Here is a 24,871-nt window from a genome sequence, read left to right as displayed (position 1 = left end):
CTCTGACTGGAGCCTGCTGATGTCAAGGTCTCAGACTCTTCTTGGGAATACGTGCCCCTTACTGTTTGCCTGACAGCTTCATTTCAGGTGATCCAAGCACAGAGAACTGAGGCAAACATGTCTGTTCACACCAGTCCTATTCTTCTCCTTCTGACCAAACCCGTTCTGGTTTCTGTCCTCTCTCAGTAATTTGGCTCTGTGTTCTTGGGGCTTTGAAAGTCACTTTAGCGAGACGTGGACACCACCATGTCATTCTCTTTATGGGAATCTGCTTTGGTTTTTCCAAAATATCCAATGGTCAGAGACCTCTGCATTCAGCAGCCACTGGGGAGAGGCCAAGTTACTGTCATGCCTGAAAGGTCACTGAGCAGGAGCTGTTCCCAGAGCTGCCATCCTGCCCCTTCCCTGTGCACTGACCAGTATCAGGGCTGTCTTCATGGTAGTTCAGGTTTTGGGCAGTGGCTCCCAGAGCATGAAGCAATTCAGGATGGATGATAACTTAATACCATCTTGTTAACACCCTCGTCCATCTTATCAAAGGTCATGATCTCACCATGACAGCCGGGCTTTGTGCTCCAGAGGTCCTGGCTGATCAGGTTGCAAGGAGAGTGACAACTCCTTCAGTGCTTTGATATCTTTGCCACCCCTTCCTTGGCCTTTAACTAAGGTATTTTTTTCAAAGCTGGAAATAATGTGTGTCCAAAGCTGGCTGATCTGCTGGAAATATTTATTTCCAAGTTCACAGAAAGTATTAACACTGAGCAAGCAATTTTTCTGTATTATTTTTCAGTAGAACTGGGGAGCAGCCATTACCATCCACTCCTGTTGTCAGAAGTGAAGAGTTCATCCCAGTCCCCTCAGCCAGTGCATTCTCCCTTCAGCACAGACAGCTTTTGCTGTGCTTGTTGGGATGTGCCCCATGCATGAGGACCACGTTTGGTCTGGGGCCCATGGAGGAAGGTTTCTTTTCCCTGCCCCAAAGAGCTGCTGCACTGTCTCTGTGTCTCCTGGGCAGCAATCAGGGCAGGGGCCTGGAGAGAGCTGCAAGGAGGAGGCAGAAGACCCTGGGCAGCTGCAGCACATCTGTTACATAGGGTGGTGTGCCCACAGGGGGACCAACAATCCTTCCAGAACTTCAAAAATACCCCAAACTGACAAGTTCTGGCCTGGGAGCTTCCAGGTCAATGGCATCAGCCTCTCAACAGTGTCTTCCTGTTAAAGCACATCCCGATGGACTTGGAAGCAATTCCATGCCAGTTAGATAAGGGCAGCATTTCCCACTTAGGTGGTGTCTCTCCAAAGAGTCTGTCAGCTCAGGGCATCTGTTGGGCTGTGACATTTGATCAGGCTGTAGGCAAGTTGGATGGGAATGCTGGGCATGTCCTGGTGGCCTGGGCAGGGAACACCTGGCTATTGCTATCTCCACAGTCTGTCTTTGCTCTGGAAAAGGTGCTGCCTGATCCTTCATTTATCATAACACGTGGCACATCCCTACACAGGGGCTTACTGCTCAGTACTGCAGCCCTGAGAACTGCAGAAGTAAGAGCAGCCAGGGGTGGCCAGTGTTTTGACACATGTTTCAGTCAGAACATCAATTTTATTTAGAAGAAAAAAAGAAAGAAAGGTATTTTATCAGGGCATGACATCTCAGCCATGTCCGCATCTGGGCAGGATGAAAGGATGATGTACCACACCAGGCACCCAGAGCTGGCTGAGTCTGCTCCTACAGGTCATTGCTCAATGATTTACCTAACTCCTAGTATCTCCAAGGAAATATTTGCAGTGGAAGTCACCAGAAACAAGACCTTGTTTGTTTTGCTCCCCACCAATTATTTTGGATGTCCCAAATGACATCGCCTTTTTCCTGCTGTGAAGCTCTATATATGAAGATCCTGGATCCTCTTGATCTTCAGAAGACAGGGACGTTGGCTGGAGAAAGAGCTTGGTCAGGTAAGAGCAAACTTATTCCTCAAAAAGTGTGTTTCTTGCTTCTGCCTCTGCAAACCCTCAGCGTTCCTTTGGGAGTGTTGGCCTTTTAACAAAAATTGTTATTCTTGCCTGCTGCCTGCCTGAATTATGCTCTGAGAAGTAAATGGTGCCTTTCAGCACAAGTTTCTCCAGAAGAGATGTGCGTGTTCTTTGTATTTGCAGTCCTTGCAGAAGAAAGGGTATTTCAGGGTTTTCATAAACAATTATCATTTCAATTATCTTTGGTATAACTCGATTATCTGCCATAGATTTCCAGCTAAGGTGAATTAGACCTCTCACACTTGTTTTGATCCCTTTTTGATGAGTTATTTACATTTAAATAGATTTGGAGCAACGAAGTTCATTTTGGTTCTTTAAAAAAGAAAAATAAGCTACTTCAAGTTGTAGGTCCCACAGAAATATTTCAATGACACTGAAATGTTAAAGTTTGCTTTCTTTCTTACAATTCTATCAGGTGTTTCCATGCAGAGGGAAGCATCAGAATCTGATGTTTGTGCAGAAATCATGACATTCTCCCTGGAGGTTCTCTCCTTGCTCGCTATGTTTGTGTATTTGTACTCTGTAGATGTTGTTGCTCTTCTTCCAGAGACAATCATGTTATCAGAAATGTCTTGTTTTCCCCTTCTGTGGCATGCAGGATATGTCTCTTGGAGAAATCCCCATCCAGGATGGATGAGTCCCAAATCACACAGCTCAGTCACGCCATTGCTCACCAGCACTGGGGGGGATCACAGCAGGAACATCCCAACATCCCTTTGCTCTGCCCTTGACTGCTCTGGCCACCGGTCTTTGGAGTATCTGGTGTTGACACTCTGGTTCCTCCTGCAGGAAAGTGCCACCAGGAGGGTTACTGTCCATCAGCACCAGTGTGATGAGGAGGCAGGAGAGATGCCAGCAGCCTCCTTCCTGATTTTGTCTTCCCTGACAGGCATTCCTTCTTTCTCCTTCCTCCTCCCTCCCTTCTCTTTCCTCCCTCCACGGGCTGGTGCTCGCTCTCCCAGCACTGCGCTCATGACAATCACTTCCCACAGTTATCAGGACCGAAGATGTCCGTGTTGTGGACTGTTGTCCTGCTCAACAGCCTGCTGATCCCTTCACAAGGATTTGGAATCCCGTTCTTGGCTGCCAGACCAGATATGAATGGTAAGTGTACATAAGAAACAGGATTTATCCTTCTTTTGAGGCCAGTTCTGCTCTTTTTGTCTCTTGACCATACTCAGAAAATCAGAAGCTGGTACAGATCTGCCCAGCAGCAGTGGCAATGCAGGTAATTTGCATTTATAAAGCACTTTGGAGATGGCACTTCCGTTACTTTACAGAGGCTGGTGCCACCACTTCTTTTGTATGAAGAGGGAGAGGGGAAGGGAGGGAAGAACCAGGCTGGCACACCTTGTATGCTGAGTCCACATAGCTCACAGTGACCTCTGATCCTGTTCTTCAGGTTTTAAAGATCCACCAGACAGAAGTGTTCCCCAGAGAGCTTCAGGTGGTCTCCTTGGTGGCAATCTGCTTGGCGGTCTCCTTGGCAAGGATGGAATCACTGGGGGTCTCCTGGGCAAAGAAGGTGCTGTCGGCAGTCTCCTTGGAAGAAATGGAGTTGTTGGAGGGCTCCTTGGCAAAGATGGTCCTGTAGGCAGTCTCCTTGGCAAAGATGGAGTTGTTGGAGGGCTCCTTGGCAAAGATGGTCCTGTAGGCAGTCTCCTTGGCAAAGATGGAGTTGTTGGAGGTCTCCTTGGCAAAGATGGTCCTGTAGGCAGTCTCCTTGGCAAAGATGGAGCTGTTGGTGGTCTCCTTGGCAAAGATGGAGCTGTTGGTGGTCTCCTTGGTGAAGATGGTCTCCTTGGTGGCCTCCTTGGAGGAGATGGTGCTGTTGGAGGTCTCCTTGGTGGAAATGGTCTCCTTGGTGGTCTCCTTGGTGGAAATGGTCTCCTGGGTGGAGATGGTCTCCTAGGTGGTCTCCTTGACCAAGACGGTATCCTCGGTGGTCTCCTTGGCAAAGATGGTGTCATTGACGGTCTCCTTGGCAAAGATGGCCTTGTTGATGCTCTCCTTGACACCGTCCTTGAACTTCTCATCGGCAAAAATGGTCTCCTTGGCAAAAACGGTCTCATTGGCAACCTTCTTGGTAGAAATGGTGAAGAACTCATGGGGTGAGTGCGAGTGGGAGGTGGTGTCCCTGAGCAGCCCGGTGTGTCTGAGCCATGCTGGGGAAAGGAGGTCCTGTCCTGGAGCCTGCACACACAGGGCTCCCTCCCTTGTCTCCTGGGGGGGGGTTCATAAATGGGGGTTCATCTGCTGGGAGTTTCTGCCTCTGCCTGGCATCCCAGGGTGCCTTGTATGTGCCACAAGCTGCTCCTGGCTGGTGGGGATGCCTGATGACCCAGGGGGAAGAGGATCCCAAGAGCACAGCTGCTGTGCTGGGGGCTGAGGGGACAGGGCCGTGCAAATGCACTGTTCACTGCTTTTTCCTTGTTTCAACCATCCAGACTGAGAATTGTGAACAACTCCCTCCCCAAAATCAGTCTGCGCTCCCTGCCGGGCTTTGGGCACCAGGTGGACTTCAACACGCAGCTGCTGGTAGAGAGCAGGTATGGCATGTCCATCAGGGGCATGGCTTGGGGCAGGGGGTCACCATCTCTTTGGAAAGAAGATGGTCAGCAAGTGTCCCGAGCTGCCTGCTGTGCTTCCCCTGGGCAGTGTGCCGGGCCAGCCACTCTGCGAGCAGGTGGAGGTAGATGCAACCATGGTGGTCCAGGACACGTGGACGCCTCACCAGAACGCTCTGAACTGCAAGACTGTTGACATAAACACCTATGTGAGGTATGAATCAGGTGTGAAGGAACATCTGTGTGAGCGGGTGGCCCATGGCCAGCCCGTGGCTCTTGTGGCAGTGGGACACCCTGGTGCCGTTGGCCATTGATGGCAGCACCTTTCTGCCTGGTGCCTTGAAGGTGATCCAGCTGTCGGGCTCAGAGGGGAACTGTTGACCTTTTTCTAAAATTTTGGCTAAGAAAAGAACATTTCTGGGTGTGGGGAACGTGGCACTGGGCAGGATTCAGAGGGCTTGGGAATGGTAATATTTTGGCACTGAGTAAGGGCAAAGCAAGTGAAGCCTCATGTTTCTCTTGTGTGAAGTCCCCTTACTTTCCAGCATTAATCTTTGTCACTTGCTATTTCCTATTTTCCTGTTACCAGACCCAGAGTGCCAGTTCTGGAGGAGCCTTTGAAACGCTTCCTTAGCAATGCCCTGCAGGATCTGGTGAGTCTGCAGAGCCACCTTCATGTGACCCACCAGCACAGTGCCGGGTGGGCCGACAGCACGGGCAGGGCGGGCAGCACGGGCAGGGCAGGCAGGAGGCCAGGCTGCCCCATGGATGTGGATATTTGCACAGCTGTGAGCTCAGCGGGGCGGTCAGCCTCTCCTCCTGCTGAAAGGCACCAGAGCACCATCACCTGTGCCAGGCTCTGCTGGCAAACAGATTTCTGAGCCAGGCGCTGGTTTAGCAGCCACTAACCCAGGTGAGACCCACGCTGGCTCAGAGGGGCCGCTCACCCACGCGATGCTGAGTCCTGTGTGATGGGATATGCCCCCCAGCACTGCCTGCAGCAGCTCTGCCCACATGTGCAGACCAGCAGAGCCTGCTGTCACTGGCTGTGCCGGTGCCATGTCACCCACTGGTGCAGCAGGCCCCAGGACCCTCTCACTCCCCTCTGCTTCCCCAGGGCTGCAACATCGTCAACGCCAGGCTCAAGGTGTTGAGCTCCCTGCTCGGCTCCAGGAACCGTAAGTGGACACCTCCTGTTCCTCTCCTCCCTGTGACATCCTGCCCCTAGCCTTACTTGGCTTTTTACACTAGGTAAATACAAATATTTTAGCAATTTTCTAAAACCACAACTCCCAGCTGAAACCCAACATTCAGTTTCCCTGCCCCAGCAGCAGCAGCCAGCTCTTCCAGCAGAAACTTACCACAGGAATGGTTGCTTTTAGAAAAAACATTTTTGCTGCAAACTATTGTTTTCTAGTGGCTTTTCTAGCTGTGAGCGGGAGCTGCTGCTGGTTCCAGTAACTCTTGGGACCATGGGATTTGGGAGAATCCCCTGCCATTGCAGCTGAAGAGCTTTCTTCCCTGTGTCCACAGAGGTGCTCCCACTCGGGGCTCTGGGGGACCTGCCCTCCTTCTCCATCCACAGTGGTGACGCCATCCAGATGGATCTGAACGTAAGTGCCACTGTGTTCCCTGGTCCCAAAACCTCTGACTTTGATTCATTGGAACACGGTGGATGTTTATCAAAGGCTACTCACATTTCAGCTGCCTTCAGGCACAGTTCACAGGAAGGCTCTAATGACTCTCCTCCAGCCACCTCTGCTATTGCCAGTGCTGGGTCTCTATTTTTTGCTGTTAATCCTTGATGGTGGCATGAGCAAGCGTGGCTTGATGCTACTTAATTAAGCATAATCGTAGCACTCTCATAGTTTTTAATCAGAAAAGTTTAATTTCATACAGGAGCAGCAGTCACTGCTTACAGGCATGCTCTGTTTATAAGTGGTTTGTCAAAGCTTGCTAATTGACGGGGACCAGAATCATGCATAAAATATCAGCACTGTGTCTTTCCAATCAGGATATGTGGTAGTGTTTCAGTGGGGAAGGTGTAGCAGATGCAGCCCTTGCCTGTGCCAGAGCAGCCTGGAGCAGCCCTGTCATCATTTAATGCTGACAAACCTCGTGTGAGCCTCTCCATGAGGTCAACAGGCAGGCAGGGTGCACAGTGCAATCCTCTGAGCCCCACCAACGCCCCTCCCTGCTCTGTGTCCTGTAGCTCCTCTCTGAGAACGCCAGGGATGGCATGATGACCCCCATGCAGGGACTGCCACTCACTGCCAGCCTGCAGCTGGCCACCGGCCGCCCGCCCCGGCTCAGCCTCTCCCAGGACACCCTCAGCGCCCTGCTGGAGCAGGTCCAGGGGCAGGGAGCCCTCAACCTCAGCATCACCAGCTTGACGGGTAGCAATTCCCCTCTGCAAGGCCAGGTCAGTGTCCTGCTTGCTCTTGGGTGACCCAAGGGCACCCACCTTTGCCTGCTTGTGTTTGTGGGGTCCAGCTGAGCCCAGAGTGGGCTTTGCACAACCCGTCCCGGGCAGCGATGTCACCGGTGCTGTTCCCACAGGTTCCCCAGAGCAGCTCGCTGACCGTGTCTGCCCTTTTCCCGTTCATCCCCCAGGTCTGTCACGCTCTCCATGTGCATTGATTCCAACCCCACCTCTCACCCCACCCTTGCCCTGACTTCTTCTCTCCCTGCAGCTCACCCGGGCCCTCCCTGGCTCTCTGCCACTGGAGCTGCGTGTCCGAGTAAGCAAAAAGCCAGTAGTGACTGTGAGGGATGGAAGAGCCACTGTCACACTCAAAGCCACCATCGACTTCACCAGTCCTGCCCTGCAGACCCCCCAGGGGCTCCTGTTCTCCATCAATGTGGTGAGTGAGCTCCTGGGGGAGGAGATGACTCTAACAGGGTGCTGACTGGATCACTGCTGGCATCCCCTTGGCTTGCCCTATCCTTGGCCCTGCAGCGTTTGTACTTTTGTATTTACTGCATCATCAAAACGGTGATGCCCAGTCCTTTAAACGAGCTCATAACCAAGCATAAATAGTAAGTGAAATGTTTCAGGAATAACACAAAATAAAGACAGGAAGGCGAACCCTGGGGAGACAGATACATGATGCCATCTGTCACAAAAATGTGGCTTCTCGGCACAGACAAGTGTTTTTTCTCAGAATGGGCAATTTACAAATACACTTTTCAGTCTTGGGAGCTGTGCAGGGGAATAACCTCATTTCTTTCATTGTTCCATTTCCAGGACATCATTCTGAACATCACCCCATCAGTCTCTGATGGCAAACTGCAAACGTCCCTGACTCTTGACAGGTAGAGCCCAGCTCTGCGGGTGGGGGGCTCTGCCTGGGGACAAATGGGGCTGGTGGGGGACAGTGATGTAGACGTGGTAAAAATGTCAATGGCTGCTGGAGCCTTCCTGCTTCCTCCCAGCCCCAACCTCAGACCAAGTGCATGGTTGACGTGATGAGAGAATTGTAAAAAAGTTGTTCTAATTTTAAAATCCTGTATCTTTGTGAGGGTGAGAAAACTTCCAGACCGAGAAAGGGCCTGGAGGAGGCTGCACCAACACACCCCAACTCTTCCTTGTTTTTATCTTTTGTAGCATCAACCTGACACAGTTCCCCCAGAGTCTTGACTTTCCCAGCGTAAGTGCATGCACTGGATCGAGGTGCTGCAGTGAGTGATGCAATGGCCAGAGGCTCTGTGTGGGGGAGAAATCCACAAGCTAATTCTTCAGTTTTCATCCTTCTACTTCTCTTGGCAGAGGGAAATTTCCCTCTGCCCTGCAGATCCCTCGTGCTCTACAGCAGTGACACTTGGGTGTATCTCCTCACTTGGGGGTGCTGGGAATGGGGGAGGAATAATTAAAAAGAAATTACCCAAAGAGCATATCCACCCTCAGTCCTGGAAGTGTTTCACTGAAGGAAGCTTCCTAGTTCTTGTATTTCAGAGCAAACTGAGTAGAAGTCAACAGATAACCCTGACATGGCCCAATAACCATTGCTCTGACACATCCTCTTCCCCGCAGGCCTCTGCACTCGCAGAATGGCTCAAGAAGGTCTTCACAGCTGTATATGTACCTTCTGTTCAAGGTATGGGGGGTCAGGGTCCCCTGTCATCTCAGATTCAGCTGGATTTGGGGCTCTCCTCCTCCCCTTGCTGCCTTCATTCCAGGTTTCATCCCTGTGATGAGATTCTTACACCTGTTTTTGCAGATGCCTTCCGTCTGTCGGTCCCACTGCCCAACGTCCTCAACACCAACCTCAGGAACGCTGAAGTCATCATCACTGATGTAAGGATTGAGTTTTCCCACTGTGCTGTATCCTGGGGAGTGGGAATGTGTCCACCAGGGCTGGGACCTGCAGTTCCCACAGCCCCACACCACCCCAGCCAACTTCATTTCCCATGGGCTGCTCTCAGTTTCCCTCTGCTGGGAATAGCAAAAAGCTGGTGAAAGTCTGAATGAGAAAACTGAGTAGTTTTTGTTCTGCTTCTTCCAGGTGGATGAGTTTTCTGGCCAGACCACTCTGGGAAGATCCTGCTCAGGAGGAGCCTCGATGCTGCTCCCTTTGTGAGGCAGCACATGCACCCCAAGCCCTGCTCTGCTGCACTCTCTCCCTCTTCCTTTCTCTCAAGTGCTGCTCTGTGCTGTGGCTGTGGCCTGAGCAGGACAGACAGCAGCCTCTGGCCAGCATCATGTGGGAGAGCTGCTCGGCTGGTGGATGTTTGGGGGTTCCTGTGGCCACTTTTAACATCCATAGCCAGGAGGCAGAGCTCTTAGGCACAAAGGTTGCTCTCATATTGCTCTTTCAATAAAATCTCTCACTGTCACAGTATTTTCCTCTCTGGATATTTATTTCTATGAGTTTCTGGCTCCCCACACCTGTTTGCCTGCTCCATGCCCCTCTGCCACACGGCACACAGATGGGTGGGGAGGCTGTGCCTTCAGAGGACAAACTGGGACCTAAAGAGAGCATTTCTGAAGCTCAGCCTGTGGCACCAGGTGTGAAACAGCCTCTCAGAGGGACACTGGGTTGAGTGCACGTGGGTGCCCTGCTGCAGCCCATCTCTCATGCCTGAGATGAGGGCAGAGGGGAGCTTGTGATGCAGCGCTGGCACAGCTCTTGCTGATATCTCCCTCTCCTTTGGAGCCCTTTGGAGCAGCTCCTGCTGGCAGCAGGTCCCACATGGAGCCTGCTGGTGCTGGTTGTGCAAGGCTCTGTCCAGAGCCAGGCACAGATAACGTGAGCACACACTCCATAGGGATTTATTTAGGTGTGTATTATCCCCTTGTTGTGTAAGACACACCAGGTTGTCAAAAAAAGCACTTTTGATCTCACAAAGGTATTAAGTGTTGAGGGCACCAGAACAAAGGTGCCTTTATGGCCAGGAGTGGCCGTGGAGGTGTCCCAGCACAGGGGTTTTTTGGAGGAAACCCTGTCTGCTGGGAAGGAGCTGGCAGCTGCAGCATGGGTGGGACAAGCCTCAGGAACCACTTCTCGAGGTTCCTTGAGCAGGAAAGGAGACAAAAATCTCCTGGTACTATTCCAAAGCCTCCCCAGGCACTTGCTGGAAACGTAAAGAATTCCCCCTGATGTGGTAACCTGTGCATGCCAGCCTGGGGGCAGGTGTCAGCAGGGATTTCTGTGGAAGAAGCTGATTTCCCAGCACAGCTCTTTCAGATCAGTGCAGCCTCACGTGCTGCAGCCACGGAGTCTCACACACCTTTTCCTTCCCTTTTGCCCTCGCCTCTGGGAACAGTGCTGCCTGATACTGGCTGTCCAGTAACCTGTTGCTCAATGCTTTTCCCTGGTTTACAGGTCATTATTTATAGTGGAATATACGAAACTCACAAATGGTGCTTTACACCCTCAATCCACTGGCCAGCTTTGGAAATTCAAGCACCTTTCCATTTTTCCTGCAGCGCCTTCACTATAGAAGGATCTGCTGTGAGGTTCAAAACAGATGTGTCCATGGACCAGCATAAGGTCTCACTTTAGGAGGAGCTGAGCAAAGCCAGGCTTGAAATTCAGTGTAAGGTCAGGTAAAGAAAAAGAGTTCAAAAAGTGGCAAAAGGTACTGTGAGCTTGGGGGGGACAGAGCCTCTGTTTTACCCCCAAACCTTATGATATACTCCATTGAGCCAAGAATAAACATGGGAATAAATACAACAATAGTAGGAATGCAGGTGAGTAATTCTAGTTAATATTTAGTGACTAATCCGAAAAATCAGAAAATAGGTCGTTATAGCAAAATGAAAACCCTTTTCTGACAATCCATTCATTTAACATGGAAGTTTGAGGAGGTTTTGTGTAGTGATATCCTTTTGAGGTTCTGGTTATTTTTATCATTATAAGGGTAAAAATGGGCCGTTTTAATAAAAAAGACCAGTGTGAGTCACTGATATAATTTCAGCCTTAATTTGCACAACTCACCGGAGGGTGAGGTGGGCTTAGGTTGGGCTGTAAAGAAGTAAAGGTATAAAGTAAAGGAGTTTTGAGTGACGGTGGGTCACAAGTGCCACTCTGGAAGACAGGAACCACTGAGGGTCCTTTGGGATTGACACCCTCACACCAGCACCGTGATCAGCCAGGACAGGGAGAGGAATTTCATTGGGAAGGGGAAGAGCACGAAGCTTGTGAGCAAACCTCCTCCTCCAAACTGAGTCGGGAGTCGTTTTATTTACGTAATTAAAATTTCAACTGGTCAGGCTCTTGAAAGGAGAAAGCTCTGGAAGTCCCGCAGGTTTGCAGGGCAGAGGAGGCTCCCGAGGCGGCCAGGGAAGGGCAGAGGAGGCGGCAGCGCAGGAGCCTTTGCCCATAGAGGGTGCACGAACTGCGCGCTGGCCGCGGCTGCCGAGCCGCCGCTCCCTCTGCAGCCCGCCCGCCCGGCTGCGCTTGGAAGCCCAGCAGGAGCAGAAGGAAAAACAAGGCAAAAGAACCAAGCCTCTGATAAAACTGGAAAGTAACTGAAACAGGAAAATAAATGAGAAAATTCGGTGTCTTTTGGCATTTCTGGTCTGACTGGCCTCTGACTCCCCCACCCCCTGACATGGCTGTGTGCGAGCGGTGGAGCCCAGCTGGGCTTAGAGCTGTCACTCGCAGTGTCCCTCTCGCTGTCCCTGGAGCTGACGCTCCCCAGGGTGTCCCTGCAGCTCCTGCCTGGCACAGGCGCTTACCTCAACCCCTACACTCGAGTGCCCTCAATGGCAAGAGGTGGGTTGGGCTAGGGCTGGTGCTGTGGCTGTTTGGTGGCATTAAAATCAGACTCCTGAGAGGGTGAGTGATGGAGGTGTTCCCTGCTGGCAGGAGCCACCTCACCATCAAGTTCTGCCAACCCTAACCCACCCTGAGAATGGCAAAAGTACCAGGGCATTTTCCTGTTACAGCCCTCCCTCCCACCATGCCTGGAGGTGACAGCCACTCACCAGCCGTGTCACAGGGCCAGTGGTGCTGGTCCCTGTGCCCCCCTGACACAGCCACAGTGAGTGGTGTGCTGTCCCAGAGATCTCAGGGCACAATTCTGTCCCATGTGCCACGTTCAGAGGTTATTTTAATGGACAAGGCGTGGGGGTCTTCTGAGACGTGAGCACGTAGTGTTGGAACCACTCAGCCTGAGATTTTCTCTGTTCATTTGAGGAGACTATACACTAGCAGATAAAAGGCAGCAACAAATTTCCCATCGGCTATTTTGGGATGCAAATTACAGTTATCTCATGCAAAATCCAAGCAGAAACGATTCACTCTGCTGCTGCAATTGCCTTGCTCCGGGAGGTCTGTGCTCCACGCTATTCACAGGGAATTGTTTAACAAGACCCATTTACTTTGCAGCAGGTTGTTTTCATGGTGCTCCTTTATTTTTCCACAGCCTGCTCCCAATTGTGGATAATTTATTGGCAAGTGTCCTGAACAGACTTCTTCCTAATCTGGTAAGTCGGAAAAATAAAACACTCTGGGAAGGAGCAATGAGTCTGAAAAGATGCGGTGCAGCTCCATGTGGCATCACTGGTGCCTGGAGCAGGAGCAGAGCCACTGTCCCAGGGCTGCTGCATCCACCCAGAACCTTGGGATTAGTGGGAGACACATTCCATGTCTCCATCAGCTTGGGAGAATCTTCTCCTTCCTTCCCAATGTGAGGTCTGCCCAAATGCTGAGAGCTCCTAATGATGTCCTGGACTGTGCTATGGACTCATGGAATCTCTCCTCCTCCTGAAAGCCCCAGAGTCTTTCTAGCCATCCCCCATGGGCTCCTGGGTCTCCCCACTTCTCTGAGGAAGATGCCCAGGGCCAGACCCAGAGCAGGGCTACCATTCCAGTTGGCCACTGCCTCCATGGCCAAGGAAAGCCTGGCAGAGCCAAGCAGGGCTGTGTGTTCTTCTCTGGCTGTGAAGGTGGCTTCTCACCAACCTTCCCCAACTCTTGCAGCTCTGCCCAGTGCTCAGCATTGCCCTGGGACTCGTCAGTGACCAGCTGGGACGCCTGAACTGTGAGCACACAGTGGGTCCCACGCCTTGTCCTGCCTTGTGCCGTGTGTCACCCACTCCAGCTGAGGGATGACTGGGACACCTTTCCCTCCTCTGCTCCACCCTGGCCCAGATCTGCCAGGAGCAGGGGTCTGCAGGAGCTCCCTGCTCAGAGCCCACTTGAAAGCCAGGCTATTCTGGATAAAAAGGAACTTCAGGTAGGGGAGGGGGGATTTGCAGCCGAGTCCAACAAGGAATCGCTGATCCCTTCCTCTCCCCCCAGCACTGGTGGCCCTGGATTTGCTGGGCAGCATCCAGTACACCATGTCCAGCCTTCCCCTGGTAACTGGCCAGCTCTCGAGCTGGACTTGAATGTGAGTCTTGCATCTTCTCCTTCCATCTGTGCTTGGGATATTTCCCTTAGCTTCATCAAGGTTTCCTTCAGCCATGTGCAGCTGGCCAGGGGGCTGTGGAAGCTGACACAGATCCTGGCTTCATGCCTTGCTCTCACCTCTGTCATGGGAGAGCACAACAGGGTTTAGGTTTCACAAACTTTCAGAGAAGGAAGTGTCACGGGCCCCGACTTGGCGAGGCCGTGCGTGCAGCCATTTCACAGCGAGGGAAAGTGAAGTTGACCGTAAATGCAAATATTGCAAACATTTTGACCTGTGTTGCCTTACCCTGTGACTCCAGATTGTCAATGAGCATGTGGCCAGAAGTCTGGTGGACTATCCACTGGGAAAGCCAGAGACTGTCCCCAAACCTCCACAGGCCCCTATGCCACCCCTGCCACCCACAGTGGACACCAGCTCCTCCCGCTGGGCCTCCTGATGAACTTCTTCAGCTGAGGTACAGGAATTCCTGAGGAACTCAGGATCAGACCTGTCCTGGAGAGCAGCACTGTGCAATTGCTGCATCAGTGGGCAACTGAGTGCTCTGCAGCTCCTGGTCACTGTTTATGCTCCCACCAGCAGAAACTTTTCATTTTTGGGTGTTGCCAGACTCTCAAGGCATACCCTGAGCCACATGAATTGCTGATGGAAATTGCAGTCCCCACAGCACCAGTGGTGACCTTAAAGAAAAATACAGGTGTGATCCAGCTCACGGCTGCAGCAGAGGTGATGATGATCCACCCAGGTGATGTCACTCTGCCTTCTAAATAACATATATATGAAGGAACAACCCATGCAGAAATTCCTTCCGTAGCTTCTCCTCACCAGAGGGCAGTTTCCCCACAGACGGAAAGCCCAGTTTCTCTGGGCTGCAGCTTGGTCAGAGGCTGGAGGAGCCACCGCAGCCCTGATCTCTTTTTTTGACCACAGGACACCTTGAGGAGACAGGGGCTGCACATAGAGGGGATGGAGTTTGGGGCTGAGCCCTGGGGAGAAGTTCAGCAGTGACCTCCCCTCCTGCGGCACTGTGCTGGGCTGGTTTGTGTCCCACAGGTGTGCTGGGAGAGAGGGTTCTCCTCCCCAGGCTGCTGAAAATTGACTGAGGATCCTGAGTGTCTCTCTGTACCCAACATGGCACAACAGTAGCAGGGTTTTATCCCTGCCTGCATTCTTGAGCACAAGGAAGACACTTGTGTTTTCCATGGAACACTGTGGTTTGATCTCTTTTGTGGGTGCTCAGAAGGGCGTGGGTGTACTTTGTATTCTTGTGCTCAGGTTCAATAAAGTCCAGCCCTCTCTGCAGCCACAGCAGGTGCTCAAGCCTGTGGGGGTGTCCAGCTCTGGTGAAACCCCTGGGCTCAGGACAGATCTCAGGTGGGAGGGCTGCAGTCCCCTTTGTCCACTCCCAGCTCAGGGTGTGCAGAGCTCTGCCAGCAAATGCTGAGTCAGACCCAAACATGTCAGACTCTTCAGGGCTTGGGCCCAAAGCTGTGGGGTATCTTGATCATGTTGGGCACCCATCACACGCTCACCTGGCCTGGGCTTTACTGGGGCTTTGTCCTGGGAGCACTTAGGGACCAGGGGGGGAATCACCCAGTAATGCCTATGAACTCTGCATGAACCACATGAAACTTCTGCAAATTTAAGGCTGTAAAGCCACCCGTTGCTCCTGGGGTGAGTGGGAGTAGCTGGGACAGCTGCAGCATCACTGCCTGTGAGACTGTCCTGCCCTGGTCCAGCCCAGATCCACCCTGAAACACACCTGAAACATCAGAATCAGGTTTTTCTGTCATCTTTGATGTTCCTTTTCCTTTCCCCTCTATTTATTTCCCTGTTTTCTTTTATCTGGTGTCTCTCAAGCCTCCTTTAAACTGTAGAGATCTTTCTTGGACACACAGCCAGCTCCTGCTTGCCTCTGGGGCACAGGCAGTTGTCTCAGAGCAGACGGTGCACCACAAACCCACACTCTCTTTCATTTGTTTTGCAGTTTGTGAGGTTTCTGTATGTAATTAGCTCGTTGGGAGGTAATTGCTTACCTCACTGTCCTTGGACTCATTCTGCTCCATATAATGATGCAGAGCTGTCCTGAACAAGCCCTGGGACACTCCCCAGAGCGGGTGGGCACCACACCCAGGGTGAGGGGTGAGCTGCTGGGCTGGCTGGATGCTGCTGGCCATAGCAACGTGTGGTGTTCAGGGTCCGGCTGGTGCAGGGGTCACATTTCACAGCCAGAAAAAGGGGACTGTCCCTGCTCCATCCTTTCCTTGGCTTTCCTCATTCCTGCAGCTCGGGTTTATAAACGCAGCTGCCAGCAGCCGTGACCATGGGCTGCTCCACCTCGACATCAAAGGGTCCAGGTAAGTGGCACTGAAGGACCGTGGCCACCGTGCCAGCTCCATCAGGCGACCTACAGCACAGAATAACTCAGCTTGAAAAGCAGGAATTTTAATGATGCTTTCCTTTGATTTCTGTAGCAGCATTTAATCATTTATGAAAATTAATTTTTAAAGCTAGCAGAGCTCTTGCTTGTTAAATTCCACGTTTATTCCTGTTGTTGTTAAGTTTGTGATAATGACTAAGCTGGCAGAAAGGACTGGGAGTTTTTTCATGATCTTGGTGACCAGAATTCAGAGCAATTTTCAGCTCTCCAGACCTCATCTCAGCTGGTGTAAAATAAGTGTTTATCTGCAAAGCCAGACGTGCCTTTTGCATGTGCAAGATGCTTGGCTCACTGAAATGTGCGTGACCGAGGCACAGCACCTTGGTAGATATTGTTAATAACTGCAGAGATAGGTGCCTGCATGGTCACGTATTCTCTAAGAGCTCTTCTAAGAGCCCTGACATCCATTCTGTACCCTTTTGCAATGCTGCACACGTCTTTCAGAGCCCCTCCAACAAATCCCACTGATTTTATTTGACACGATTTTCAATAGAAGCTGCTCGAGCCTCTCTCCTTCTCCCCTGTTCAATAATCACAGCTACACGAGCTGTGCATCATTACGTGCTGATCAAAGGGAAAATGTAGAAGACAGTCGAGTGAATTAAAGTCTAATTTAATTGTGCCGAGAACTGTCATAGAGGGATTTTTTTAAAGTATCTGGAAGATATAAAGAAGTTGTTCAGTCTGACCTAAATAATGTTATTTCTCTGTGCTGAACCTCTGCAATCTCCACCTGTACATTGTTTTTCTCGGAAGGGACAAGCTGAGGTGTCTGTTCAGGACACGGGCTGTCCAGGAAAATGCTCCTAGAGCTGAGACCCCTGGCAGTGCTGCAGAGAGACCATTTTCTCATTTCTTTGCAAACACCTTTCCATGCATAAACAAACACTCCCCAGCCTGCGCTGTCACCCTGAGAAGCCCAGCTCAGGTAGGAACAGAAGGTCCTTGAAGGTACTTTCTTTTGGCTGAGGGTAGATCAAACACAGGGAAAACAGACTCTTTTCACAGCTTGAGTGGAACAAGATGAGAAAAACAAACAACCTGCCCACAGGAAAGTGAGTGTGATTCTGGCCATGCTTTGAGCTTTAATAACACAGGGTGCTTTTCACAGCGGGCAGAAGGACACGACTGTGACACTCGTCATTTTTTATTCAGCTGTGCCCCTGTGAATGTTCCTCTTTCAGGGCCATTTCAGAGTGGTTGGAAGCCATCCGTCTCCCTCAGTACAAGGTCCTCCTGCCTCATCTCCATCCCTCTTCCTCTCTTAAAATGGCATTTTCACTTCCCTGCAGGGTCAGGCACCCAGCTCTGCATGGGGGGAGCACAGTCTGGCATGGAGACATCGATGGCTCTGGAGCAGTGTGGCACTGGGCTTCAGCTGCTCCCTGATAACCAGAAGTGGGAAAAGGGGGCTGCAGGTCTGGGCTGACCTCCTGGGATGAGGGGCATGGTGTCTGGAGGCTGTGTGTCCAGGAGGAATCTCCCCACCACCCCAGGGTAGTGCACATGAATGATGGAGAGCTGCACCAGTGCCCAGGCTGTCAATACCCATGTGAAACTGGTGCTTGGGATGATGTGGGTCTTCCCACAGGTGCTGTGCCAGGACATGCCACCGTTCTGGTGTCTCATCTTTCTTGGGGGCCTCCTGCCTCCCTCCCAGGGCCTCCTCAACCTGCTGAACGCAGCACAGCCCATCGGTGGTGAGTTCAGATATTTTCTGTGTTTCCAGGGGAGTGTCACGGCACAGTCCTGTGCCATTTTGGGCTCATGGTATGTCCCTCTGCTCGTCAGGGAACTGTCTCCTGGCAGGCCCATCTCCATGAGGAACCCAACTTTGTTCAAGGATGCTCAGGGCTCCCTGTGAGAGCTCACCAACAGAGCACCCTAATGTGGCCAAACTAACCTTCCCTGTCAATGAAATCCTCCCAAGAGTGGAAGTCCAATCAGTAACTGGGACTCTCTTGCCGCAGGCCTGCTTGGCACTGGTCTCATCGATGGAAAAAGTGGGTTGCCTGGCACAGGTGCTCTTGGTGAAGGTGGGCTGCTTGGCACTGGCCTCCTGGGCAAAGGAAGTCCAAGTGGAGCAGAAAGTGGAGGTCCCCTTGGTGCAGGAAACGAACGCAGTGGAGCTGGGGTCCTTGGCACAGGCCTCCTAGGTGAGGAAGCTTGGCACAGGGAGGGTTTGGGAGAGGAGGGTTTCTGGGTGGTAAAGGACAGGAGAGTAATGAAGTTGTGGCTGTTGCAGGAGGACAACCTGGCATCAATGGGCTGCTCGGCACAGGCATCCTTAGTGGGAAAGGCCTTGGCCCAGGCCTCCTTGGTGAAGAACTTGGCAAAGGCCTCCTTGGTGAAGGACTTGGCACAGGCCTCCTTGGTGGGGAAGGACTTGGTAATGGCCTCCTCAGCAATGGCCTCCTTGGCAATAACAGCCTTCTTGGAGAGACAGGTCTGCTTGGCACAGGGCTGCTTGGAAAAGGAGGTCTCCTAGGCAATGGAAGTCTGCTTGGACTTGATGGTCTTCTGGGTGAAGCAGGAAGACTGCTGGGTGGAGCAGGAGGACTCTTGGGTGGTGGAGCCCCCCAGAAGATGACACGCTACGCCTGGTGAGTCAGAAGCCCCGTGGGGGGCTCACTGCAGGGTGGCCCATAATATCCAGGGGATCAGACCCTCCCTCTCATACAAACCACCAGTCCTGGGCTCTCAGCTCACATGAGACTCTGTAACAGGGGAAATTCCAACCAGATATGGGAAAAGTCTTACTTGTGGGAGTGGTGTGACACTGCCATGGGCAACACAGCAGGTGGGGGAATCTCCACCCATGGAGATGGCTGAGACTCAGGAGAACATAGCCTTGAGAAACCTGACCATGCTTTGAGATTGGCTGTTTGCAGAGTGGGAATTGATCCTTCCCCACCTTCACTTTTACCTGGGAATATGCACAGGTCAAACGATGAGCAGGAAGAGATGGGACTGTAGGATCTGCTCCTGCTGATTCCACCATCTCAAGGTGGGTTTGCTTTGGTGTCAACCCCCAGGCTGAAGGTGCTGAACCTCGAGAACGCCCGAGTGTCATGGAAGGTCCTTCGTGGAACTGAGCTTGTGCTGAACCTGTACTCGAAGCTGGTGCTCCGCTTTCCAGGGTGAGTGAGCCTAGAGAGTGATGCCATGGGGACCTGAGGGCGCTGGGGAGGATGGGACACTCCTGAGCGCTGGACAAACATCCCCAAACACCGAGCAAGAGGCTGGTGAGGAAAGCTGTGCTGTTGACTCTCTCTGGAACCATTTCCAGCTGTCCTCACTCCACAGATGCTCACCATCCGTGCAAGTATTCAAAAAACACGTGGATATGGCTCTTGAGGACATGGTTTAGTGAACATGGTGGTGGTGCTGGGTTGATAATTAGGCTTCTTGATCTTAGAGGGAAATTCCAACTTGAACAATTCTATGGTTCTGTGATCTGCTAAAGGACAAGGAGCCTGAGAGAAGTCCCAAAACTGAGGCACTGTCCCAGCCAAGGCTGTGCTTGCAGCTTCACCACAGGCACCGGTCTGCAGTGCTGCTTTGGCTTCCTCCATAACCTTTCATGCCACTTCCTGTTTTCTAGGATTTTTCAGTTTCTGAGTGGATCCTCAGTAGAAACAAACATCACATCACACATTGCCCTGACCCAGGACTCTCCTGGTGACCTTAAGCTGGTGCTTAAGAATTGCAGCAACCTCCTTGGTGGCTTCAGTGTCAGCCTGCGGAAAGGGTGAGCGTAGGGGTCAGCTCCTGCCAGTTGGCAGTGGGGCAGAACTTCAGTCTCAAATCTGGGCACAGATTGGCAGCATAACAAGCAGATTTTGGGATTCAGATAACAAAGTCCTGAGCATCTGTAATTCCTGTTGAAGCCTGGGGGAGCTCTGGGCTTGCAGCATCTCTTATCAGAGAAGAGGAGGGGGCTCCTCTACAGAGGAGCTCAGTTTTTTCTTCATATCAAGTCCTGGGTTTTGACAACTTCCCTTGTAATTTTTGTCTGTCTTTTCCCTCCCTAGCTTCCTCACCAATCTGGTGAGCAGCATGCTGAACAAGACTCTTAAGTCGCTTGTCCCTGCACTGGTGAGTGTCTGAATATTCTTTGCTGTGAAGCTGCATTTAAGCTGTTGTCAGTGCTCCTGCCAGAACTGCCTGGTAGATTTACACACACACACAGAATCACAGAACAGTTTGGATTGGAATGGACCTCAAAGGTTAGTTAGTTCCAATCCCCCTGTCCTTGGCAGGGACAATTATCTATTTTATATATATATATATATATATATATATATATATATATATATATATATATTTGTGCATGCACAGATACATGCCTGCAGCCCATAAATGAGTTACACAAAATTGTTTGATCTTCCTTACAGTCAGAATTTATTTGCTAGGAGTAATTTCAATTTCATCAGGCAATGTTATGGGGTAATTTATACTCAGCTGCTCCCTGTGGGGGTGAAGAGAAGCAACAGCCCCATTTAGGATCCTTTTAAAGGATCTTTTACCTTGTTCAGTAGAACCTGTGCCATTTTAAGAAGGGGGCTGAACAAATCATATATCTCTTTTTCCATGGAAGAACTATGCTCTAGGATGAAAATCAGGATGTTTGTCTCATCCTGATTTAAATCTGTGAAACTCAAGTGGTGCTGGGGAACGCGCTGCTGCACCCACTGCGTTCTCACCAAGACTGTGCCACTTGTTGCTGTTGCAGCTCTGCCCATTAGTGAACTTGTGGGTCAGCATCATCAACATTAATCTGCAATTCCTCAACCGTAAGTCATTACATTTTCTTTCCTATATTAAGATTTAGAATGACACTCGAGGTTTGTGTGTCTCCCACCTCCACGGGCAGCAAGTGTCCTCAGGAGAGCTGGAGCTGTGCAAGCAGGGGGTCACTGCATGGAGCAGGAGCAGCTTTTCTCCTCTGGCAAAGCTGCTGTGGGTGGCACAGTCCTGGCTCACCACCACTGCCAGACACCACAGTGGGTGTCTTATGGGTGTTTTTCTAACAGGGCTAGATCAAGCTACTGCCAAGAGTTGGCTATGCCAGGACTGCCAGGTGCAGCCCCACAGACCCAGAGGGTTTCCCCTCCCCAGCTCTGTTCATGTCAAACCTCATACACAATTGCTGCTTCACTGAAAGCAGAACTCTTCCTCCCAACATTTCCCTTGTGGTGGGACCTGCACCTGCGAGCTCCAGGGTAGCAGCTTTCATGGGAACCTTTGAACCCCAGGGAGTTTGAGATCTATAGGAAGGACAAGGAGTTTTTCCTCCTTGCTGGGCAGGACAGTGCTCTGCCAGCCTCTGCCAAATGCTCCAGGTGGGCACAGGGCTCCAGCAGGCTCAGTGACCCACAGACAGCTCTGCCCAACCCTGATGGCCTCTTCCTCTCCCCAGGTGTCGTCTCCTTTGGGCTTCTGGGGAAAATCTACTCTGCCCTCTCCAAACTGCCAGTGACATCTGGGCACTACGTGGAGCTGGATCTGCAGGTAGAGACATGTCCCATCCCGTTTTCCATCCCATGTGCCCACACTGCTGCCCTCCCTCCACATTCACAGCCTCTAACACCTCCTTGTTCTTTGCAGAATTCCCCTTTCCCAAGCACCTTCATCGACTGGCTCCTTCAGAGTAAGTCCAGCCCCAGTGCTGCCACGGGGATCCCCACTGGTGTCTGTGAGCCAGAACGGGGCAGCTGAAATAGGGGACACAGTCCTGGGTAGTGGCCAGGAGTGGGGAGGGTTCTCATGGCTCTGGGGTGCAACCAGGGCTGCCAGGTGCTGTGCATCTCTAAACAGTCCCACAGAGCACTTGTACCTCACAGGGCACGGCAGTGCTGGGGTGGTTGGGCTCCCTGGTCCTCAGAGATGGTCCCCAGCTCAGATATGAGCAGCTTTGCCCCTCTGCAGTGGCAGGTCTGGAATACAGTAGCAAGAGAAAGTCTGTGCATTCCTACTTGTGCCCTGCAGAGCTCTGGAAAAGTCACTTCACCTCTTATAAAAGGATTTAATAATATTTGCTTAATAAGAGTGAATAATGGTCCTCAGGATGCTGCGAGGATTAATTAATATTTGCAGAGGTGATTGGAAGAGCTTTCAGCTTCATATGCATGGAAAGTTAATATATAGGGAAGGGAAGGAAGAGTTGGAAGTCTTCCCAGCTTCCCCAGAGCCATATTCCTGAGGGCACTAAATCATCTCTGCCCATAAAGCTGGGGCCTCTCAGGCCACTGGTACATCAGGCACTGCTGAGCCTGTTCCCGTGGTGGGGGGCACCAGGGGACTGTCGGGCTTTGGGCACCTGGAGAAGGGAGTGCACTGACCTGGGTGTCTCTCCCCCAGCTGCAGGTGTCAATCCCACGATCAATCCGTAGCTGCAGGACTGGCAGCGCCCTGGGGTAAGGAGAATTTGCTGGCTGGGACCTGGCTCAGAGCTCTGCTGCCAATTGTGCCGGTGCCAGAACCTGGGCTGGGTGAGAAGGGTCCTGACCCTGCTACCTGGTAGTGCAGGTGACAGGGGTAGCACAGGGCTGCCGAAAAGCTCAACTATGGTGTCCCTCCAGGTCCCCCTACAGGCGATTCCCAAGGAGGAGGAGGGAAGGGAGGAAAACGACTCAGTAGGTGGAGAACAGACATGAAAATGGAGAAATCCAACCAAGAAAAGACTCTTTCTTCTGCTGTACATTTCAGCCTTCTCAGATTTTGTTGTCTCTATCCTGCCTGGAGTTATCTGTGCCAATGATAATCTGTGCCAACAGTGAGCTATGTCAATAATTAGCCATATTGATAATTAGCTATGTCAATGATCAGCCATGTTGATGACACTGTGACTGTGGAGGCAGGAGCCCCAGGTCTTGCCTGTGTCCCTCCTGGCTGTCGTGGCCACAAACCACTTGTTATGGCACTCACTGATGAAGGGATGACCTTGATCCTCTGGTTTTCCCTCACACCCATCCCAACTTCACTTGGGCTGGGGTTTAGGGCAGGTAAAGGCTCAGCACAGAGGGGACATTCCAGGTGCTGGATGCAGACAGTCAGGCAGGGATTTGGTCCCCTCAGGAATTTCATGAGACTGCACCAACTGCCCAAATCCTTCTGAGAAGGGAAGAGAGAAAAGGGATGAATTCAATGAGCTGTAAACACTTTGTCTTTGCTCTCCTTCTGCTTCTTGATTGGCTTACCATTTCAAAAGGGATTTTTGCTGTTTCCAGTGATTTCATACTGTTAAAAAGAGGCAAAAAAGCCCCCAGCCTAATCCAGGCGCACACTCAGCCTATTTGTTCCCAAACAGCGACGCTTTGAACTGATCAGAGTGAATGCTATCCTGCCTTGTAATCTCCAAGTGGATTTGGACATGCTGCATTGTGGGTGAGGTGGATTTGAGGAAGATTCACACCCTTCTGTTACTCCTTACAATAAAAATGATTTTTCTTCATCTGCATTCAGCACGTGACTTAGTTCCTTTCCAAACTGCCAAAGGATTTTTGCATTTGCAAGGGTTTTGTTATTTATCTCTCCCATCAGCTACAGGAGTAACTCACATGTGAGGAATATTGAATAGGTGAGTCTGCTGGAAAGGAGGGGAACCACAGGGGCTGCAGCCCCAGAGCCAGGCCTGAGTGGAGCCCAAACCCTGCCCAGGCTGCCAGACTCCCACTCTCACAGCTTAAAGTAGCTACAGAAATGTGGTCGATGTGGCAAATAAATATTCCCCTCATTTGTATTTATGCAGATTTATTCTGCCCCTGTCCCTGAGCTGCTGGTTCTGTTAGTGTGTTTTCCTGCTCCTGCCTGTTGCCAGTGAGCTGGGAGCTGTTTGACATGAACAAATACATCCCTGGGGCCCCAGGGAGACAGCTGCCCCCTAGGCTGGGGCTGGCAGCCCCAGGACCCCGGGGAGAGCAGTGGCAGTAGCCAGCAAGCTCTTGGGCACAGGAGCTCACTCCTGGTTGCACTGGCATCAAGCCTCATCCCGGGACTGGCTGTGCCACAGCCCTGGAGCAGAACAGCTGCATGGTGAGTGGGGCCAGGGACAGATGCCCAAGCCCTGCAGCCTCCAGATCCACTGGCACAGCACCGTGTGCCACCAGCCATTTCCAAGTGTTCACATTGGCTCTGCTGGGCATTCCTGGTGGGCAGCACCTATACCCTTCTCTGCCTCTGCCCAGAGTGGGTCCCTCTGGTCCTGCCCAGGGCCTCAGACCCCCATCCAACAGGCACAGGGGAGTCCTGGTGCTGTTAGCTGAGAGTTTGCAGCCAGCATCCTCCTGGTACCACACTGCCAGGGCCAGGGCTCCTGCTCACATCTTCTGAGTGGTTAAATGTTCCCCTGAAAACCTTGGAGGTTCTCGCTGCTCCTTTCCCAAGGTAATGGCGTGTCTGATGTGTCACCAGTGCCATAGGACCACAGCCCAGCCCCTCCTGCTGCTCCTTCACTCCCTTTACCTCACCATTGTGAGTGAGCCATACCCCGAGCAGCCAATGCCACCCCTGCCCTGCCAATTAGCGGCAGAGGTAACAATGCTAATGAGATGTGGGCACTGGGCACTTCTGGGCTGCACCCAGAACACCTCTGCACACTCTGGCTGCAGTTACACCCACACCTGGGGGCTCTGGGAATGGATCTTGGTGCTGATGATCTGTGTGTGCTCGGAGCACAGAGATGAAGGGCAGATGCCAGGTGCCCTTTGATGACAGTGGCAGAGCTCTGCCAGACGAGGACAGGATGGGTGGCACTGCTTGGCCCAAGCTATTGAATCTGTAATGTCTCATTGGGCACCTTCAATTTCCAGTTCCTAAGGAAACAGAAGGAGGAGAATGAAGGAACATGCCAAGTCCCATTCTGTGAATTATTGCAAAAAAGAGGTGTAAGTATTTCCTCAGTAACCCTAGAGCCAAAATGCCAAACCCCAAACCTCTCCAAGTGGCACAGTGCCATCAGGCTGGGTCCCACCTC

At 51.7% G+C, this 24,871-nt stretch overlaps 2 protein-coding genes across 3 annotated transcripts; both read left to right on the top strand.

Moving 5' to 3' along the window:
• Positions 1-1,936: 1,936 nt before the first annotated feature.
• On the top strand, positions 1,937-9,428 carry LOC128815902 (BPI fold-containing family B member 3-like). Its single transcript, XM_053993025.1, has 16 exons — positions 1,937-1,950; positions 3,021-3,132; positions 3,431-4,139; positions 4,476-4,577; positions 4,687-4,809; positions 5,185-5,248; positions 5,713-5,773; positions 6,129-6,208; positions 6,808-7,017; positions 7,155-7,208; positions 7,289-7,459; positions 7,843-7,910; positions 8,203-8,245; positions 8,629-8,692; positions 8,816-8,892; positions 9,101-9,428. Exons 2-16 carry the CDS (start codon positions 3,036-3,038, stop codon positions 9,173-9,175), a joined length of 1,998 nt encoding a protein of 665 aa, XP_053849000.1. The 5' UTR covers positions 1,937-1,950; positions 3,021-3,035; the 3' UTR covers positions 9,176-9,428.
• Positions 9,429-17,135: 7,707 nt separating this feature from the next.
• Positions 17,136-23,347, top strand: LOC128815889 (BPI fold-containing family B member 4-like). Of its 2 annotated transcripts, none has more exons than XM_053992995.1 (11): positions 17,136-17,594; positions 17,865-18,050; positions 18,140-18,497; positions 18,930-19,034; positions 19,499-19,645; positions 19,929-19,992; positions 20,630-20,690; positions 21,317-21,408; positions 21,505-21,547; positions 22,258-22,313; positions 23,207-23,347. In XM_053992995.1, the coding sequence occupies exons 1-10, from the start codon at positions 17,405-17,407 to the stop codon at positions 22,287-22,289; spliced, it is 1,278 nt and encodes a 425-aa protein (XP_053848970.1). In that variant the 5' UTR covers positions 17,136-17,404; the 3' UTR covers positions 22,290-22,313; positions 23,207-23,347. The 2 variants fall into 2 exon arrangements, with proteins under 2 accessions (XP_053848970.1, XP_053848969.1); XM_053992994.1 differs by having other exon boundaries at positions 22,479-23,347.
• The last annotated feature ends 1,524 nt before the right edge of the window (positions 23,348-24,871 follow it).

The sequence above is a fragment of the Vidua macroura genome, chromosome 17, assembly GCF_024509145.1.
Source record: "Vidua macroura isolate BioBank_ID:100142 chromosome 17, ASM2450914v1, whole genome shotgun sequence".
NCBI classification, from domain to species: Eukaryota; Metazoa; Chordata; class Aves; order Passeriformes; family Viduidae; genus Vidua; species Vidua macroura.
This window is presented reverse-complemented; position numbering and strand designations above follow the sequence as displayed.

Bases quoted from the DNA above. Each gene is read 5' to 3' on its own strand.
- LOC128815902 (XM_053993025.1), top strand. From the start codon at position 3,036: ATGTCCGTGTTGTGGACTGTTGTCCTGCTCAACAGCCTGCTGATCCCT. The intron at 5,774-6,128 runs GTAAGTGGACAC...CTGTGTCCACAG, and splicing joins CCTGCTCGGCTCCAGGAACC to AGGTGCTCCCACTCGGGGCT. The intron at 6,209-6,807 runs GTAAGTGCCACT...TGTGTCCTGTAG, and splicing joins CCATCCAGATGGATCTGAAC to CTCCTCTCTGAGAACGCCAG.
- LOC128815889 (XM_053992995.1), top strand. From the start codon at position 17,405: ATGATGGAGAGCTGCACCAGTGCCCAGGCTGTCAATACCCATGTGAAA. The intron at 17,595-17,864 runs GTGAGTTCAGAT...CTCTTGCCGCAG, and splicing joins CGCAGCACAGCCCATCGGTG to GCCTGCTTGGCACTGGTCTC. The intron at 19,035-19,498 runs GTGAGTGAGCCT...CCTGTTTTCTAG, and splicing joins CTGGTGCTCCGCTTTCCAGG to GATTTTTCAGTTTCTGAGTG.